Below are 17,923 nucleotides of genomic sequence, written 5' to 3' on the forward strand. Positions count from 1 at the left end.
GGTGCTCTAGGGGGAGTCAAGTCTGAGGCCCCTCACCCAGGATTTCATAGAGCAGGTTCACAATCTCTTTCCAGGACTCGGCTGCCTCCTCCCCGGCAAATTCGGCAAAGTGGGCAGCAGTGGTGTAAACATTTAGGCGGTCGATGCAGTTCAGGACCAGGGAGAGCATCCCCTGGGGTAGAGAAAAGAGGGGGTTTCATCACAGGAATCCCAGGCCCTCCCTTCCTTGCCTTTCTTGGACTTGCTAATTCATATTCCTTCAACACCTAGTGACTGGGTGTCCGCAGATCGAAACCAGAGCCATCTGTGTGCACCTTCACTCCCAACTCCCTCCTTTCCTCCTCGGCTCTCCAGACCTGGCCTTGTCGCACTCTGCCTCTGTCCCCAACATAATACATCCCTATTAACATCTGGACTGAATCTGTGTTTCTCCTTCCAGTATTTTCTTTCCTTCCTTTCCACCTCCAAGGACCCTACTCCTGGTCCCATTGGCCCAGCTCACTTTCCACACCAACCATCAGAGAGATTTTTGCCTTCTGTCTCTTTTTTTAAAAAACATTTTAACCTTTTGTCTTCTTTTATTTTGAATTATAACAGACATACAGAAAAGCACATAAAACATATACGGTCTAGGGCTTCCCTGGTGGCGCAGTGGTTGAGAGTCTGCCTGCCGATAGAGGGGACACGGGTTAGTGCCCCGGTCCGGGAAGATCCCACATGTCGCGGAGCGGCTAGGCCCATGAGCCACAGCCGCTGAGCCTGCGCGTCCGGAGCCTGTGCTCCGCAACGGGAGAGGCCACAGCAGTGAGAGGCATGTGTACCGCAAAAAAAACCCCAAAAAAACAAAGAAACATATACAGTCTATTCTTGCTTTTCGTAGTAGTTAGGTTCTGTAAAGTCGCCGTGAGCACTGAGTGAATCCTGAGAACCAAGGCTCCCAGGGGAAACACAGGGGCTTTCTCTGAGTCTCTGAGCACAACATTTTCATCAATCAATACACACTCTCGTTTTATGTGCGTTTCTGTTTAAAGACACTAATTTAATAGATGTTGTTGATTCATTAACATTAAACTCACAACCAACAGCACTGTAACTCATGCTTCAGTGAAGCTTTTCTTTAACACATATTTTCTCAGTAAGGCACATCACAGCCTTCTTGCACTTAGGAACAGTAGACAGCGCTTCGCCGCTGTGCTTAGGGGCCATTTTAATCAGTGAAATTAACAAAAAGCACAAAAACGTGAAAAGCGTGGCACTAAATACACCACGAAAAGGACACTTGCTTACAGGTGAGAGTTGAAATAACAAGGCAGATCGTTGCCTTGTCCAACCTCAACTGGAAACACAACATCAAATGACTTAAATTTTTTGCCTCTCTGCATATGTCCACAAATGACTACAGATATTCTGCAAGCATCGATTTGGAGGTTACAAATAAATTTTAGCAAGTAGGCATATTTGCAGATACAGAATCTGGAAATAATAAAGATCAAATGTATATGGCTTAACAAATAAATATGAAAGAACACTTGTGTAACCATGACCCAGGTCAAGAAAGAGAGCATTGCTAGCCACCCAGAAGTCACCTCGATGCCCCTCCTGTTACACAACCCTCTCTGCTAGGGATAACCGTTATCCTGACTTTTATGGAAATCCTTTCCTTGTTTTTCTATTTTTACTACCTATGCATGCATTCATAAACAGTCTAGTAAAATTCTGCCTGTTTTTGAACTTGAGATGTACAGTAAATATTCTTTTGTACATGGATTCTTTTGCTCAACATTATTTTAAAACAAATTTTTTTTTCTATTTATTTATTTGGCCGCACTGAGCGGCTTGCAGGATCTCAGTTCCCCGACTAGGGATGGAACCGAGACCTTGGCAGTGAAAGCGCCGAGTCCCAACCACTTGACCACCAGGGAATTCTCTCAATATTACGCTTTAAGATTAAGAGCATTGTTTCATGGGGTTGTCATTTGCTCATTTTCATTGCTGAGTAGTATCCATAGCCATCATACGGATATGCCACATTTGTGGATTCATTCCAGTGGTGGTGGACAACTGGGCTGCTATGATAATTGTTGTATCTATATCCTGGGCCCGTAGTAAGAGATGCAGTGCATTGTGGTAGAGAGCACAACCAGTTGGAGTCACACACAGTGGCTCTGCCCCTAACTTGTTGTGACTTTCAAAGACCTAACTCTTCTGTGGCTCCCAAACCGCAAGTCCTCACCCTGGCCTGGCCTTTGTCACCTCTCTGTGCTCATCTCCTCCCACTCCTCCCCCAGCTCACCCAGTTCCAGTCATCCCGGCCTCCTCGCTATTCTGGAAGCTGCCAGGCACACTCCCACTTCATGGTCCGTGTACTTGCTCTGTCTACTCTCTGTCCCTCCCTCAGGTGTACACATGGCTGCCTCTCTTCATTCACGTGACCCTCCCTGACTGCTGTATTTTAAACTGCAACAACCCCAGCACTCCCTACCGCTGCCCTGCTTTTTCTAAAAAAAAAAAAAATTTATTTATTTGGCTGCGTAGGGTCTTAGTTGCGGGACCCAGTTGCAGGATCTTTGTTGCAGCATGCAGGATCTTTCGTTGTGGCATGTGGGCTTCTCTCTAGTTGTGGCACGCGGGCTCCAGAGCGCACAGGCTCAGTAGTTACGGCACGTGGGCGCTAGAGCGCACAGGCTTAGTTGCCCCGCGGCATATGGGATCTCAGTTCCCCCACCAGGGATCGAACCTGCGTCCCCTGCTTTGGAAGGTGGATTCTTAACCACTGGACCACCAGGGAAGTTCCTGCCCTGCTTTATTTTTCTCCTTATCATCATCTAATATACCACATAATCGTCCTATTTTATTGCTCATTTATCCTCCCGCCCCACGTCAACTCCACAAGGACAGGGATTTTTGTCTGTTTTCTTGACAGCTATATCCCCCCTGGTATATTTGTTCAGCAATGGCTGTTACTTAATCTCTCTGCGCACCAGTGACCCATCTGTAATATAGGAATTACAAGCCCCCATGGGGTTATGGGGAGGATGTCAGGTATATAACACCCATAACACACAGTAAGGGCTAAATTCAAAGTAACAATAACCACTGACACTTACATAGCATCTACTCTGTGCTGCTACTGTTCTAAACACTTTGCATATACTAATCCCACTCCATTAGTAAGTTTTGTTGTTGTTACTATCATCATTTCTAGGTCTGCCACCCCCATCACAATGGGAGCCCCTGGAGAGGGGCAGGGCCAACTTGTAAGACTTTAAATGAACATGCTCCCCAATCACCCTGAGGAGACAGCAGACCCCGGACCTTTGTACAGCCCCAGTTTTCCACCCCTCTCGGCCCCTCGCACTCAGACTCCGTGCTGAGCGGAGCCCACCACGTCTCCTCTCATAACACACAGACCCCCGGCCTCTGACCCAAGCTGAGGTCGCGCCCCTACACTATCCTCCCACCCAAAAGCCCACCTCTCTGGCCCTGCCCCCCACCATGCCCCACTCTGGTTCTATCCTCCCACTCCGCAGGCCCTACCCCTACAGTCACCGCCTCCTGAGTCTAGTAACTCAGCCTCGGACTTCTTCCCAGGCCTTTCCTCCAGGGACTTGCTTTGGCCCAGAGCTTACTTTCACCCCGCCCCGTCCTCCCAGGAGAGGGAACAAGTCCTGCCCCCAACTTCAGGCTCCGGTTCCCCTTTGCTCTCACAGGCCCCGCCCCTCACCAAAGCCTCGCCCACCAACCCACTCCGGACCCGCTTCAAGGCTCCGCCCCTTCGCGTGTCCCCTACGACCCGCCTCCCCGCCCTGTTCACCCAGGCCAGGAACTTCCTCCTGCCCCGCCACCTGCCCCGCCCCCTCTCAGACCACCGCTTCCCAGGGTCCGGCAGGCTCCGCCCCTCTGAAGGCTCCGACCCCGCCCACAGACCCCGCCATCCCGGGTCGCGGCCTCACCTCCTCCTGGAAGAGGCTCTGGCGGTTGCGCAGGCTGCGCAGCTTGCCCTGCTTCTCCTCGTGCTGCAGCTCCTCGGAGGGTGGCTCGAAGTAGCCGATGAGGTCCTGCAGGCTCAGGATGACGCCCTCGAGAGGCAGTGCTGTGCCAGCCGGAGACCCCGAGCCCCTCGGCTTTCCGCTGAAGCTGTCCAGGCCCCTGCGGAGACCGCGCACTCATCAGTGAGGGTCCGTGACACTGTGAGGGTCCCGCCCCCACCCACCCCCGGTCCCTGCCAGACTCCCACAGACACACCTATTTAACAGAGAGAGAGAGTGAGACGCAGAGAGAGAAGGGCGTTGATTGGCCCGAGGTGACCCAGTGGCCAAGGGCAGAGCTGGGCCTGGGACCCACGCCTGTGTAGGGACAGGTCATGAAAGCAGAGGTCAGGGCTAGGGAGGTCCAGGGTCGAGGGTGTCAGGGGTGTGAAGTCAAAGTCATAGCTGTCGAGGTCAGATTAGGGGTCAAGTATGTAGAGGTCAGGAGTCTGTGTATGTGAGAGGTGTGAATGTCAGAGGTAGAGATTAAATGGACTGGTTGCATGAACACCAGGAGCGTGGGGTCAAGGTGTGGCCTGGCCCCCAGGGCGAGCGGGCCGGGTGGCTCACTTGATGAAGTGGTTGTAGAGGCCGCCAGTGCTGTAGATCATGCGGGCGGCCTGGGACTCCTCCTGCTGACAGCGGGTCAGTGACAGCGCGTCGTCCATGTGGCCTTCCTGGTGCAGAATGGCCTGACAGTGGTGGGAGAGAGACGTCAGGAGGGGCTCAGCCAGCCAGGGCCATGCTCCCCAGACCTCCACCCAGACTCTAGCCCCCAAATTGCCCCCATCCTCTACGGAATCTCTCTGCCAGCTCCGCCCCTCGTCCCTCTTCATCTGTCCCTGTGTCTTTCATTCTCAACCCCTCTCTCTTTTTCCCCCCCTCTAGGTCTCTCCTCTCACTCTGTCTCTGTCCTCTTTGTTTCTGTCTGTCTGTCTTTGTCTCTGTCTCTGTCTCTCTCATGCCTATCCCATGCTCTGTCTCTCCCTCTCTGTCGCTATGTCCATCTCTCTCTCTACCTCTGTCTTTCCTTTTTTTTTTTTTAACATGTTTATTGGAGTATAATTGCTGTACAATGGTGTGTTAGTTTCTGCTTTATAACAAAGTGAATTAGTTATACATAAACATATGTTCCCATATCTCTTCCCTCTTGCGTCTCCCTCCCTCCCACCCTCCCTATCCCACCCCTCTCGGTGGTCACAAACCACCGAGCTGATCTCCCTGTGCTATGTGGCTGCTTCCCACTAGCGATCTATTCTCTTTCTTTCTCTCTTTCCCTGTCCCTCTTCGATTCTCCCTGTCTCTCCCTCTTTGTCTCTCTCTATCTTGTCTTTCTCCAGGCCAGACCCTCTCCATTTGTATCTACTACTGACTTAACATCCCCCCACCAGAAAGCTCTAATGGCATCCCAAACTTAACATGTCCCAGACAGAACGCCTGAACACCTTTCTGGGAGGTGAGACCATCGTGGCTGCCGGCTTGCCCCTGAGCTGACCTCCCCAGGACCCCATCCCGTCCAGCAGCTGTAAATACCATCCACCTGCTGACGACTCCCACATTGCCCTCTCTGGCCCAGGCCCATCTCTACATCCTCTGCTGTTGTATCCAACTTCAGCTTCAATTTTCACAAACAGGTGCCGCCCTAGTCTTCTCACTGATTCACTCAGCAAGTCTATTGAGTGGCTCTGTTCTAGGCATTGGGGCCCGTCCTCCTGAGCTGATACTTGGCTGTCCCTGACTCAGTTAATGGCACTTCCCTCCTTCCATCTGCTCAGGGCAGAAAAGGACAAAAATCATGGTCTCATCCTCAGTCCCTCTCCCTCTCACCCTGATATCCAATCTGTCAGAAAATCCTGTTGGCTCTGCCCTCAGAATACAACCAGACTCTGCCCCCTTTCCTCACTCCACAGTCCCCACCCTGGTGCTGTCCACTGTCATCCTCCACCTGTACCAGTGCAGACCTGCCCTGGTCTTCCTTCTCCAGCTCTGCCCACCCCCATAATCTGTTCCCATAAGCAGCTCAAGAACCCTGTGAACCTGAATCAGGGCACCACCCCCCGTGCCCTGGCCTGCTCAAGACTATCTTGTGGTTCCATCTCATCCAGAGTAAAAGCCAGGACCCTCCCCAGTGGCCCACAAGGCTCTACCTGATCTCTTCCCGTCCCCTCTCTGTCCTCATCTCCCACGACTCACCCCTCGCTCACTCTCCTCCAACCAAACTAGATCTCCTTTCAGTGATTGCAACAGACCAACCTCATCCCAACTTCAGGGCCTTTGCACCTGGTGTTCCCTCTGTCAAAAGTAGCTTTCCCACTGTTTGGTTGTAAAACTGTGTACTTCATTAGAGAGGGTTTGGTCACAGTGTCTGAGCACAGGGAAGGCAGGGAACAGGTCTGTATAGCTCAGCTATTTGTCCACACATACATCCACAACACCTGGGGTACTCGATAATTGGTTGAATGGTATTCTCACTCTGTTAGTATTCATCTTTTTCTCTCTACCTCTGTCTTTCTTATTTCTGTCTCTCTGTCTCTGTCTTTCTCTATTTGTCTGTCCCCATGTCTGTCTAGACTTCTCTCTTTCTCTTCATATATGTATTCTTTCTTTTTTCCTGTCTCTCTCAATCTCAGTTTCTCTCTCAGTCTTTGTCTTTCTCTCAATCCCAACCTCAAACTCCTAAAGGCTCAAGCATCATCACCCCCAGCCCCCTTCCTGCCCCAGCCTGTACCCCACCCCTTCCCTCTGCCAGGTGCCCACCTTCTTCTTGAGCACGCCGAGCCGCAGGGCCTTGGGGTCCGGGGCAGCATAGGTGAGCCACAGGCCTGAGGCCACGTGCTGCACAAAGCACAGGGACTCCCCATATTTGATTTCAGGGGGGCCCATGCCCTCCACATCCCGCTTGGGGGCCGTATCCAGCTTCTCCTACAGGGGCAGGGGACAGAGGTCAGCCTCCTCTGCTTGTGCATTTAATGGGGGATCCCCCCCCAAGAGACTTCAGAGTGGTGGGGGGCTGGGGCGGGATTTGGGGCTCCAGCTGAGGGAGGGTATCCTGACCCCACCGACCTTGGAGATTCGGAAGCAGAAGGAAGTGGCCTTGGTGTGGGCCTTGCTGGCGTCAACCACCACTAGGCCCTGGTCCTCAACGAGTGCCAAGTACCGCCCGGTGGTGACATGCCGGATGCGGAGTGGCTGGCCCCAGCGCAGGTGGCTCCCACTCCAGCTGCAGAGGGTGAGGACGAGGGAGAGGTCAGAGGCCCCCCAGTTCTCCCATGGACACCATAGTCTTGGTTGAAACCTCCTCAAGCCCTCAGCCCTGTTCCAGGGTGCCCAAATCTTCCTTGGAGCCCTCAAATCCTTCTTAGGACCCCCAGCCTTCCTTTAAGAGCCCCAATCTTCTCTCAGGCCCTCACCACTTCCTCAGAGCTGCCCAGATGATTTCAGTGTCTCCAGTTTTCCCAGATCTGTCATTTTCTCCCCTCCTTTCCCCACAATTTCACTCGAGACCCTGATCTCTCCCTCAGGAACCTCCACTACCCCCAAGACCTCTTTTTCCTCCAGGATTCTAGGACCCTGGGGACCTTTATTGCTCTCTTAGGCTCCCCAGATTTTCCCTCAAAACCCTCCAGTCTCTTCCTCAGTTCTTCCTTCAAGACACTCTTCTCCTCCCAGGGCCCCCAGGAACCCCTAGCCCCTCCCCCAGCCTGCCTCCTCTGCCCCTGACCCCTACCTGATTCTCAGTGGCTCCAGTCTCCAGAGGGAGCGGGCGTGGGTGCACACAGATCCCCCCTCATAGTAGACAAGTCTGGGTACATGGAAGAGAGTGAGGTCAACAGTTCAGGCTCCAGCCCCCCAGAATCTGATCCCTAATCCTAGGGTTCCAGGCCCCCCTAGCCAACCTTTGCCATCCCCCTTCTGGCCCGAAGACGCCAGACCCTCTTGTCCCCAAGCCCAGACCTGCGCTGGTCATCACTGTCAGCAGGGGAAATGGTCAGACATTCATCCATGTGTCCATGAAAGAGGCGGAGAACATGGCCCCCGGTCACATACCCTGGACAGGAGCAAAGGAAAGTGGTCATTGGAAAGCTGGAGCCCGAGAAAGGCCTGGGAGCCATAGTGGAGTTTGCAGGCCCTGCTTCTGCCCTGTGGGAAGCTGGGGGCTGGGTTTGGGGGTCTGCAGCTGGAGATCTGAGTTTCAAGGTACAAAGTTGTAGTCTGAGATTTGGGCTCAGATTGAGGCCTGAAGTAGGGGCATGAGATTTGGGGTCTGAGGTTGGGGATCTAATGTTGGGGGTCTGGGTGTGCAGGGCTGAGGCTGGGAGGTTTGTGGGTCTGGGGTTTAAAGGTCTCAGTTTGGATTTTCGAGGTTGGCTTCAGAGAATGTCATTAGAGATTTGGGTCTAATGTTCCCTGATTCTGAGGTTTGAGCTCCAGGGCTTGATATGGGGGTCTGGGTTTAGAGGTATGATGGTTGAGTCTGAAGTCAGGGTCTGAATTTTGAGTGTTATTTTGGAGGTCTGAGGCTGGTATCTGAGGTCTGAGGTCTGAGGTTTGGAAGGCTTAGCTCTGGGGTCTGAGTCTGGGGAGATGTGAGCTTTGTAGTAGTTAGAAGTTGGTGGGTCTGAGTTTCGGGGTCTGAGATTAAGGCCTGAGTTTTGAGATTTGTGGCTTGCATCTCAGCTTGGGTCTGGCTTAGGGCTCTGAGGTTTGGGGTGTGAGAATTGGGTTCAAAGTTTTGGGTTCATGCTTTAGGGTCTCAGCATGAGGGTCTACAAACTGGGAGATGATTTTGGAGATTTGAGGTTAAAGTTGGAGGTGTGAAGTTGATTGGCTGAGGTTTGGGGTCTGAATTAGGGTTCTTAGTTTGGGGATCTGAGTTTGAATTTGGGGGGCTGAGGTCACATGTGCTTGTCATCTGAGGCTTGGGGTCTGAGGGATAAGCTACAGATTCGATGTTCTAAGCTTTGGGTCTGAGTTTAGGGGTCTGACCTCCAGGACCTGAGTTTGGCATGCGAGCTTTGGGGTCTGAATTAGGAGTCTGATACTGAGTTTTAGGTTTCGAGGTCTGAGCTCTAGGGTTCCAGATTGGTGGTCAGTTGGAGATCTAAGTATGAGGGTCATAATTTGGAGATCTTGGTTTGGGGTCTGAGGGGCAATGTTGAAGGTCTGTTTTGGGGGTCTTAGGTTAGGGGTCAGAGGTCTGGGGTCCTCACCCTCTTCGCAGCCAGAGCAGATGGGGTTCATGTTCCACAGTGTCTGCATGAAGGAGGCGTCAACCTGGAGCTCCCCACTGGCCGTTGACAGGTGCTGTGGGCAACCAGGATGTGGTGGTCAGAGATAATGGGGGGTGAGCAATAGTTCCAGAGTGAGTCAGAAACCAAGGGTGGAAGCCAGGAAACCAGAAGACAGGAGACCAGAAATTACAGGTCACAGATCAAGAAACAGAGATCGGGCTTCCCTGGTGGCGCAGTGGTTGAGAGTCTGCCTGCCGATGCAGGGGACACGGGTTTGTGCCCCGGTCCGGGAAGATCCCACATGCCGCGGAGCGGCTGGGACCGTGAGCCATGGCCGCTGAGCCTGCGCGTCCGGAGCCTGTGCTCCACAACGGGAGAGGCCACAACAGTGAGAGGCCCGCGTACCGCAAAAAAAAAAAAAAAAAAAGAAAAGAAACCGAGATCAAGTCAGGAAATGGGGCGTCAGAAACCAGAAATTGGATGGAAACTGGAAATTGGGAGGCAGGACGTTGGGACCAGAGACCAGGCAAACCAATGAGGAGGAGATGGGGTGGATCCCGTGTGCCCCCAGCCCCGGGGGCAGTAGGAGCTGTGGTGAGGGAGGTGCTACTCACCAGGTAGCGCTCAGAGGAGACGCTGACGAGGATGAGGTCATCCCCAACTCGGACCTTCTCTCCTTCTGACCTCTGCTTGGAGGCGGGGTGTGTCGTCCACCAACAGGCCTCTCCTATGGGTGGGGGCGGGGTGAGGGCTGCCCAGAATGCTCTTCCCCAAGGCATTCCCAGCCACGGAGGCTCCCAAGCCCTCCGTCCCAAGCTCTCCTCTTACTGCCCCCAGCTCTCTGCCTCACAGTCCCCGGTTCCTGTCCTCAGACTCTCTGCCTGCTTGCCCGAGTCTCTCTGTCCAGAATGTATTCATCCACACCCCCAGACTCTCAGCCCCAAAGCCCCCCATCTTTGCCCCTGGAACATCCCCATGCCCGCTCCCGGGGTTCTGCAGACCTTCTGCATCCCAACTCCCTGCCTGCAGCGTCCCCATCGTAGCCCCTCCCTCCAGCCCCTGCACCTGTTGCGTCCTCCTGCAGTCCCACGTCGAAGGCCAGCTTGTCAGTCATGGAGCGGGAGGTGGTGAGGCAGCTCAGGTACTAGGGTTGTAGAGGGGAGTCAGCCACCCGGTGGGCGTTGCACTCCCTGGCCCCTGCCCCCGCCCCGGCCCCGGCCCCTCCCGGACGCACTTACCATGCCGCTGTGCGAGTGCCGGAGCAGGATGGCATGGCCATACAGGAGTGTCCTGTGTCCCCCACCCTGGGATGACTGCAGGGGGCAGGGGAGGACAGAGAGTGAGAATAGACCCCCCTGAAACATCTGGCCTATCTCAGGTGGGAATACACTTCCCAGAAGACACCATGCTCGGGCCTGGATGCGAAGAAGCCTCAGCTCAGACCCACAACAGAGTCTCTGCCTCAGTTTCCCTGCTTCCAGGGGAAGCAAGGTCTGTGTCTCTGAGAAGCCTGTGGGTGGGGTGTTTTCTATTCCCCAAAGCCCACTCTGTCCTTCAAGAGGCCCCAGAGTCTCTCAGGGGGCTGAACCCCTCTTCCAGAGGTTCAGATACCTGGGGTCACTCAGGGAAGCCCCCGTATCTCGTGTTCCACAGACTTTAGCTCCCTCTGCTCTCACCTGTCATAACACAGCTGTGCACCGGTACTGTCCTACCAGCTGTTAAACATTGGAGCATCACCCGCAGGGACCTGCCCTGTACTGCCGCACACCCCCGGGCCCAAGAAGACTCTGCGCCTCTTGGGAGTGGGTGGGTACACCCAGCACTCGATGGCATCATGCCCCCCATCCCAGCTCTCACATGCCCATGCTCTGAGGGGGCCATGTGATGGGGCCGTGTGATCACATGGTGGACCCACCATGTGGGTCCAGAGGGGACTCACACTTGGGATGGAGGGAGGGGATGAGGGGAGAGGTCCCATGCGGAGAAGAGCTAGGAGGGTCGGAGGAAAGGATGGAAAAGAGGAGAAAGGAGCAGGTGGGAGAACAGGGGCTCAAAAGCCCCCACTCCCTTCCTTCCTTCCTGCCTGGCCTGTTCTGGGTTCCACAGACCCTGACAACCGGGGTGGGGAAGAACCCCCAGCCCCTGTGTGCAGGGTGTGGACCCAAGAGGGCCACCTGGGGTCAGGAGAGGTGGCAAGGACAGATGACACCCAAGGCCAGACCTACCCACTTATCCAAATTGAGGGCCTGTGGGGGGCAGGGCAGAGAGAGGAAGAAGAACAGATGGTAAATGACCCCCAGGTCCTCCCACCCGTCCCTGCCACCCATCCCACCTGGGTGGGAGCCTCACCTCCACGCCGGCCTCCACGGTGTTGGCCAGCATCTCCTGCAGGGCTCGGACGGACAGGGACTGCTCCAGGACGAAGCAACAGATGGCCAGATCGGGGGGCACATTCTGGGGGGTGGGGAGATGTGAATGGTGGACCTGAAGGCTCCAGAGTGCTGGTGCACGCCTTGCCCCTAGTCTAAATACCTACACCCCTTAGAGACCCAGACCCGACCCCAACCCTCCAAGAAGCCCTGCCCTCTGCCTCCCGCTTCAAACACCCTGAATTCGCACCAACATCCCAGAAGACACCTCTGCTCTGCCTCCTCCCTCATACCCCTGTACCCCACCCGAACCTCACAGAAGTTTCCACAGCACACCTAATCCCATAGGAAGCCTCAGCCCCTGTCAGACGCATTCCACCCATCCGACTCCCGGAGCCCCCTTCTTGCCCTCCCGGCAGAAAACGCAAATCTCTCCAACCCCAAGGAAGCCCCAGCTCCTGCTGTAACAAGCAGACAGTCCCAGCTCCTGCCCTCTCCCTCAGACACCTGTGAACACTGCTTCAAAGTCCCAGGAGCAAGGCCCCACCTCACACCTCCTGCCTCAGGCTCCCAGCCAGGCACCTCAAGCACTTAGACACCCTCCCCCTTGGACCCAAGACTCTCTGTCCACCTCAGGCCCCTGGCCTCCTCCCCCCTCAAACTCCAGGTCTCCTCCCTCTTCCAGCCTCCGCCCCATCCCCCCAGGTCACCTCCTCCCTCAGAGCCTGAGTTCACCTCAGCCTCAGACCCCAGGCTCCCCCCACCTCTCAGCCTCCAACCCCCTCCCCACTCAGCCCCCTGCGGGCACCCCCTGACCCTCCAGGCTGTTCTGCTTTGGATTGAAGACCCTCTGCCCCCTCAGACACCTGCCTCCTAAGACCCCCTGCCCCTCCCTCCTCAGACCTCCACCCACCTCAGACCCCTGCCCCTTTCCCCCGTAAGCCCCCTCCCATTTTCTCTCCTCTCAGCACCCCCTTCAGATCCCCTCTTCTTTGAACTCAAGACCTTCTATCTCCTTAGACCCCCTCCCTCTTCCCCCAGGACCCCAGCTCCCCTCCTCAGACCTCCAGCCCCCTTTCCCTCTTAGCCCCCCTCCCTATTCCCCCTCCTGTCAGCATCCCCTCTCCAGACTCCCAGACCCCTCTTCTTTGGGCCCCAGGCTCTCTGCCCCTCAGGCCCCCTCTTCCTTCCATCCTGCACAGACCTGGGCGTTGCTGGTGGGCTCCAGGAAGCAGAGGCGGTTGCCGAAGCCCTCGGCGGCCAGGCAGAGCTTGAGCTGCTCCTTGAGCACCATGGCGCTGCACTGCAGGACCATCTCGTCGTCCTGGGGACGGGCAGAGGGTCAGGGTGGGCGCCCGCATCCCACCCGCATCCCGCAGACACTGTACCGTGGGCCGCCCACCTGGCCCTTTCTCCTCATGAAAAAGATGTGACTAATAATAGCCACCCTCGCCATTTATCAAGTAGGGGCCCGTGTTGAGCAATGTACATGCTTCTAACATCCCCATGAGATCCAAGCCAGTGGCATCCCCACGTTAAAATGGGGAAACTGAGGCTCAATGAGGGGACATGGCTTGTCCAAGGCCACACGGCTCATAAGAGAAGCAGCTGGGATCTGAACCCCCGTCCAACTGACTCCAGAGGACTCCCAGGTGGGGGTCCACAAGGTGAGTCACTGGAGGGTGGAAGATATGAGCGCCTCAAGTTAAATGGCTTTTAAGTTCAGCCTTATCTAATTCTTCTTTTGTGTTTTATTTTAATAGTAGCTCTCATTTAAGGAGTGCTGTCTAATGACTCCTGAATGCAGTGCCAGAGTCTGGACTGGATCCTGGATGGAGGGGAAATGCCATAAAAATGGTATAGAGACAAGTGGTGAAAGGTGAAACAGACTGAATTAGATGATGGTATCATAGCCATACGAAATCTCCCGATTTTGATAACTGTGCTGTGGTTTTCTGAGAGACATCCCTTGTTTTTTTAGGAAACAGACACTGAAGGATTTAGGGGTTAAGGGTATCATGTCCACAGCTAACTCTCAAACAGCTTAGGAAAAAAATAGGGAGAGAGAGGGAGGGAGAGATGGAGGGAATGATAAAGCAGACATGCTACATCCTAACATTTGGGGGAAATGACTGAAGGCCACATGGGAGTTCTCTGAGCTAACCTTGCAACTTTTCTCTAAGTTTGAAATAATCTCGAGGGTATAAATTAAAATTTTAAGTAAAATAAACAACCTTCTGAGGTAAGTCCTAGTATGTGAACCTGTGGAAACAGAGGCCTAGAGAGGTGAAGTGATTTGCCTGAGGTCACACAGCCGGCGGAGCTTGTGGGATCTTAGTTTCCCTTGCAGGGTCTTAGTTTCCCGACCAGGGATCGAGCCCACACCCCCTGCAGTGGAAGTGTGGAGTCTTAAACACTGGACCACCAGGGAAGTCCCAATATGCCACTTTTAGAACGCTAGACCACCTCTTGATATGTTAGTAGAATAGCCCATATTACATTCATAACTAATATAAATGTATGTGGGGGCTTGCTCCACATTTTTACTGATAGAGGTTTCAATCAAAATTGATGGGAAAAAAAAATAGATGGAAACTGCAGTGATTAACCACAATTAAGACAGTGATTATTCCATTTTACAGCAAAGGAAACAGGTTCAAGGAGGCTAGGCGTTCTGCCTGAAGTCACACAGACTCCAGCCCTTCCAGCAAATCCTGGGCTTCACCCCACACAGGCAGCCCTCATTCTTTCTGTCAGCCTGGGAGGAGGGGAGAGATTCATCCTGTCGGCCGGAGGCCCCAGGACTGCTCTGTCCTATTACCCCCAACCCCGACATCTTGGCATATGCCGTGTATTCACAGGGATCATACAGCTTGCATTTATTAAGTACATACTCTCAGCTACACCTCATGCTCAGGGCTTTACATTCATCTCATAGACACTGATTAAGCATCTGCTATGTGCCAGGCACTGATCTAGGCACTGGATGTAGAGCAGCGAATAAAGCAGACAAATTCCCTGTCCTTGTGGAGCTGACATCCTTGTGGGGGGAAATGCAATGAACAGGTGAATCAATTTATAATGTTAATTTCAGTGATAAGTGTTATGGAAAAAATAACCCAGGGTGATGTAAGAGTTTGGGGTAGAGATGACATCAGTGAGGGGGGTGAAGTGACAGCCTCTCCAAGGAGGTGACATTTGAGCTGAGCCTTGTCTGAATAACAAGAAGGAATCAGGCCCGATCATCTCTGGAGGAAGAAAGTTCCCGGAAGAGGAGTCTGCCTGTGCAAAGGCCTGGGGCCATGGGTATTCAGAAAAAGCAGGGGAGACAGCCTGGCGCTGCTGCCATCAGGAGCAAGGGAGAAAGTGGGAGGAGACGAGCCCAGAGAGATATTTGCATGGACCCATTGAATCCTTATGGTACATATTTTTGTCCCCATTTTCCAGATTGGGAAACTGAGGCTCAGAGAGAAAAATAAAAATCACTTGCCCAAAGTTAGGAGTGCAAATGGCAAAACCAAGATATAAACCAGGGACAGGGAGCCTAATCCCTACACCAATGATTCTCTAACTTTCTCCTGCATCCGAATGAAGGGGGGTAGCCTGGTTAAAAATGCAACTTCCTTGCTGCCCCAGTCTCCCCCTCAACACCAAGAGCCTGATTCAGTAGATCTGGGGTCAGCAGGGAATCTGGACCATTAACCAGCCCCCAGGAGGTTTTGACATGGGCCATGCTTTGAGGAAGCCCAGCCTGGGCAGGGCTGGATGTTGCCACCCATCAAAAGGAAATGAAATGAACTTGGGGGCTATGCCCATCATGCTTAAAAAGTGAAATAAAAGTAGAGCAAGAACAGAAAATAGCAGCATGCCCCTTGTGTTCTAAGGGCTACCTACATTTCATGAAACTTGTTTCAGTTAAAAATAGTTGTGTGTGTGGCTTCCCTGGTGGCGCAGTGGCTGAGAGTCCGCCTGCCGATGCAGGGGACACGAGTTCGTGCCCCGGTCCGGGAAGATCCCACATGCCGCGGAGCGGCTGGGCCCGTGAGCCATGGCCGCTGAGCCTGCGCGTCCGGAGCCTGTGCTCCGCAACGGGAGAGGCCACAACAGTGAGAGGTCCGCGTACCACCAAAAAAAAAAAAAAAAAAAAAAAGTTGTGTGTGGATGCACCTAATTTGAGCATAATAGCATGAATTGGAGGCAACCCAAATGTCCATCAGCAGGTGAACTGATAAACAAATTGTAGCGTACTCACACAATGGAATACTACTTAGCAACAAAAAGAAATGAATTCTTGATACACACTACATGGATTCATGTCAAAAATGTTACAGTGTGCAAAAGAAGCAGGACAAATGAGCATATATTTTATATGAAACACTAGTTAGTGACTTATGGAATCTCTGGTGACATAAAGCAGAAGGGCAGGGTGATTCCTGCAAAGAGCCAAAGGGAACTTTCTGGGCTAAAGGAAATGTTCTATTGATTATGATGGTGGTTACATGGGTGTGTACAGCTTGTCAACTGTAACACCTAAAAGGGGTACAATTTATTGCATGTCAATTATAGCTCAATAAAGTTGACTTTTTATAACATATGTGAATATATGCATGTACTGGGTTGCAATATAAAATATATTTCTTACCAGTGGGATGAGATCCAAAAAGTTTGAGAAAACCACCACATAACCTCAGTAAAGTTCAGGAAAACGGACCCAGTCTGGGGCCAAGAGATGTCAAGGCCAGGCCTCTAGAATCCAACACTGGCTAGCCAGGCAAGTCTGAGCCCAGTTTTCCTCTTATGAAAGCAGGAGGGCTGGCCCCCAGGGGCATCCAGAGATGACACTTCCTGGCCTTAACCTTGGTCAGTGACTCCCACTCAGGCCTCGGTTTCCCTCAAAACTCCCAGGGAGATAAAGATAGGGCCCTACCTCAGAAGATAGGGCAGCAAGGATATAATTATCCTGAGGCCCTGGGCATGGGGTCTGACGTAGAGTGGCTGCTCAGGGGCTCAAGGCCATGGCCACGGTCTTATTAGGGCTTGGGAGGAGGGGAGAGCCCAACCCATGGTGTCTGCTAAGGGACCGGAGCCAGTGCAAGAGTCTAGGGTGAAGCTAGGCCTCCTCCCATGGCCGAATGTCCAGCTGTCCCTATCCTTCACTACCAGCCCCAGCTGTCCATTCCTCCCTCCCAGGAAACCAGAGCCGGCTCACCAAGGTCCTATTCTGGGGCCGGAATGCTGTGTCAGCTTTTCCCAGGGCCTGGAGGGGGTGGGGAGGGGCTAGTGCAGGATCAGCAGACCTGGCCCAGAAGAGAGAATATCCCCTCCCATATTCACAGCCCCACACCCGGTAGAACCACTGGGAGGGAAAAGTAGGAAGGACTTCGAGATGGGCAGCCCCTCCCCCCCAACCTCTCCCTGTCCCCTGCCCAGGCCCCAGAAAAGTGGACTATTCTGGGAGGGACACCTGTTGTTCCAATTCCCATCCCTGCCCCCCGCCTGCCGAGGGTCAGAGATGCAGAGAGAGACAGACTTGAAGACACAGTGAGAAACACAGAGGGCCTGAAGCCGAAGAACAAAGCCAGAGACAGAGACAGGGAGACAGAGATGGAAAGAGACAGAGACACAGACAACCCAAAGAGACAGCTAGGGAGAGACACCACCCAGAGACCATTAGCAGCCATATCTGACCATCCTCTCCAAAATCAAGTGGGGAAAGAAAGAAGACCCAGAAACAGGGGGACCCTCAGGAGACCCTCAAGGGCTGGGAGTTCAAAGGAGTTGTGTCCTTCAGCCCACCACAGCCCTCTTCCCAAGAATTTAAATAGGTCAGAGTCTGGAGCAAAAAGAGAATTAGGGCTAAGTGGGGGGTGGGGGAGGGGACAGCTAAATTAAGCTCAGGAATTAGAACCACCTTCCCCAAGTGCCTGCTTCCAGAGTGGTGGGAGGGGGTGCTCTCTCAGCGGCCCCCTTCTCTGGGACAAATCGCTAGTGTCAGAAGAGAGGGTGGAGGAGGGAGGATCCTCCTGCCCATTCTGTAGTCCCAGATTCTGCTAATTCTCTGACGAGAAAGATGGGGGAGACTAAGAGAGACAGAAACGGAGAAAGACGGAGTGACAGTCACCCAAAGGGACAGAGGAGAGACCCCAGAGTCTCAGAGACCACCAGCAATCAGGACAAAGACATCGGAGACAGAGAGACACTCAGACCAGAGAGATAGTCCCAGAGACTCCAACACAGAGATACGCACCGTCCGCAGAAACTGGACCTCATCCTCGCCCTCTCCTCCGTCACCCAT

General features: G+C 53.5%; 1 protein-coding gene across 1 annotated transcript in view; it reads right to left on the reverse strand.

Moving 5' to 3' along the window:
• Positions 1–17,923, reverse strand: part of RYR1 (ryanodine receptor 1) — a 118,099-nt gene extending 100,176 nt beyond the window's left edge. Inside the window, 14 exon segments of the mRNA XM_032611825.1 lie at positions 37–172; positions 3,954–4,149; positions 4,599–4,720; positions 6,786–6,950; positions 7,092–7,248; positions 7,756–7,830; positions 7,983–8,076; positions 9,239–9,332; positions 9,874–9,986; positions 10,325–10,403; positions 10,498–10,572; positions 11,609–11,713; positions 12,833–12,952; positions 17,876–17,923. Coding sequence (XP_032467716.1) covers positions 37–172; positions 3,954–4,149; positions 4,599–4,720; positions 6,786–6,950; positions 7,092–7,248; positions 7,756–7,830; positions 7,983–8,076; positions 9,239–9,332; positions 9,874–9,986; positions 10,325–10,403; positions 10,498–10,572; positions 11,609–11,713; positions 12,833–12,952; positions 17,876–17,923 — 1,579 coding nt within the window.

The sequence above is a fragment of the Phocoena sinus genome, chromosome 19 (genome assembly GCF_008692025.1).
Source record: "Phocoena sinus isolate mPhoSin1 chromosome 19, mPhoSin1.pri, whole genome shotgun sequence".
NCBI classification, from domain to species: Eukaryota; Metazoa; Chordata; class Mammalia; order Artiodactyla; family Phocoenidae; genus Phocoena; species Phocoena sinus.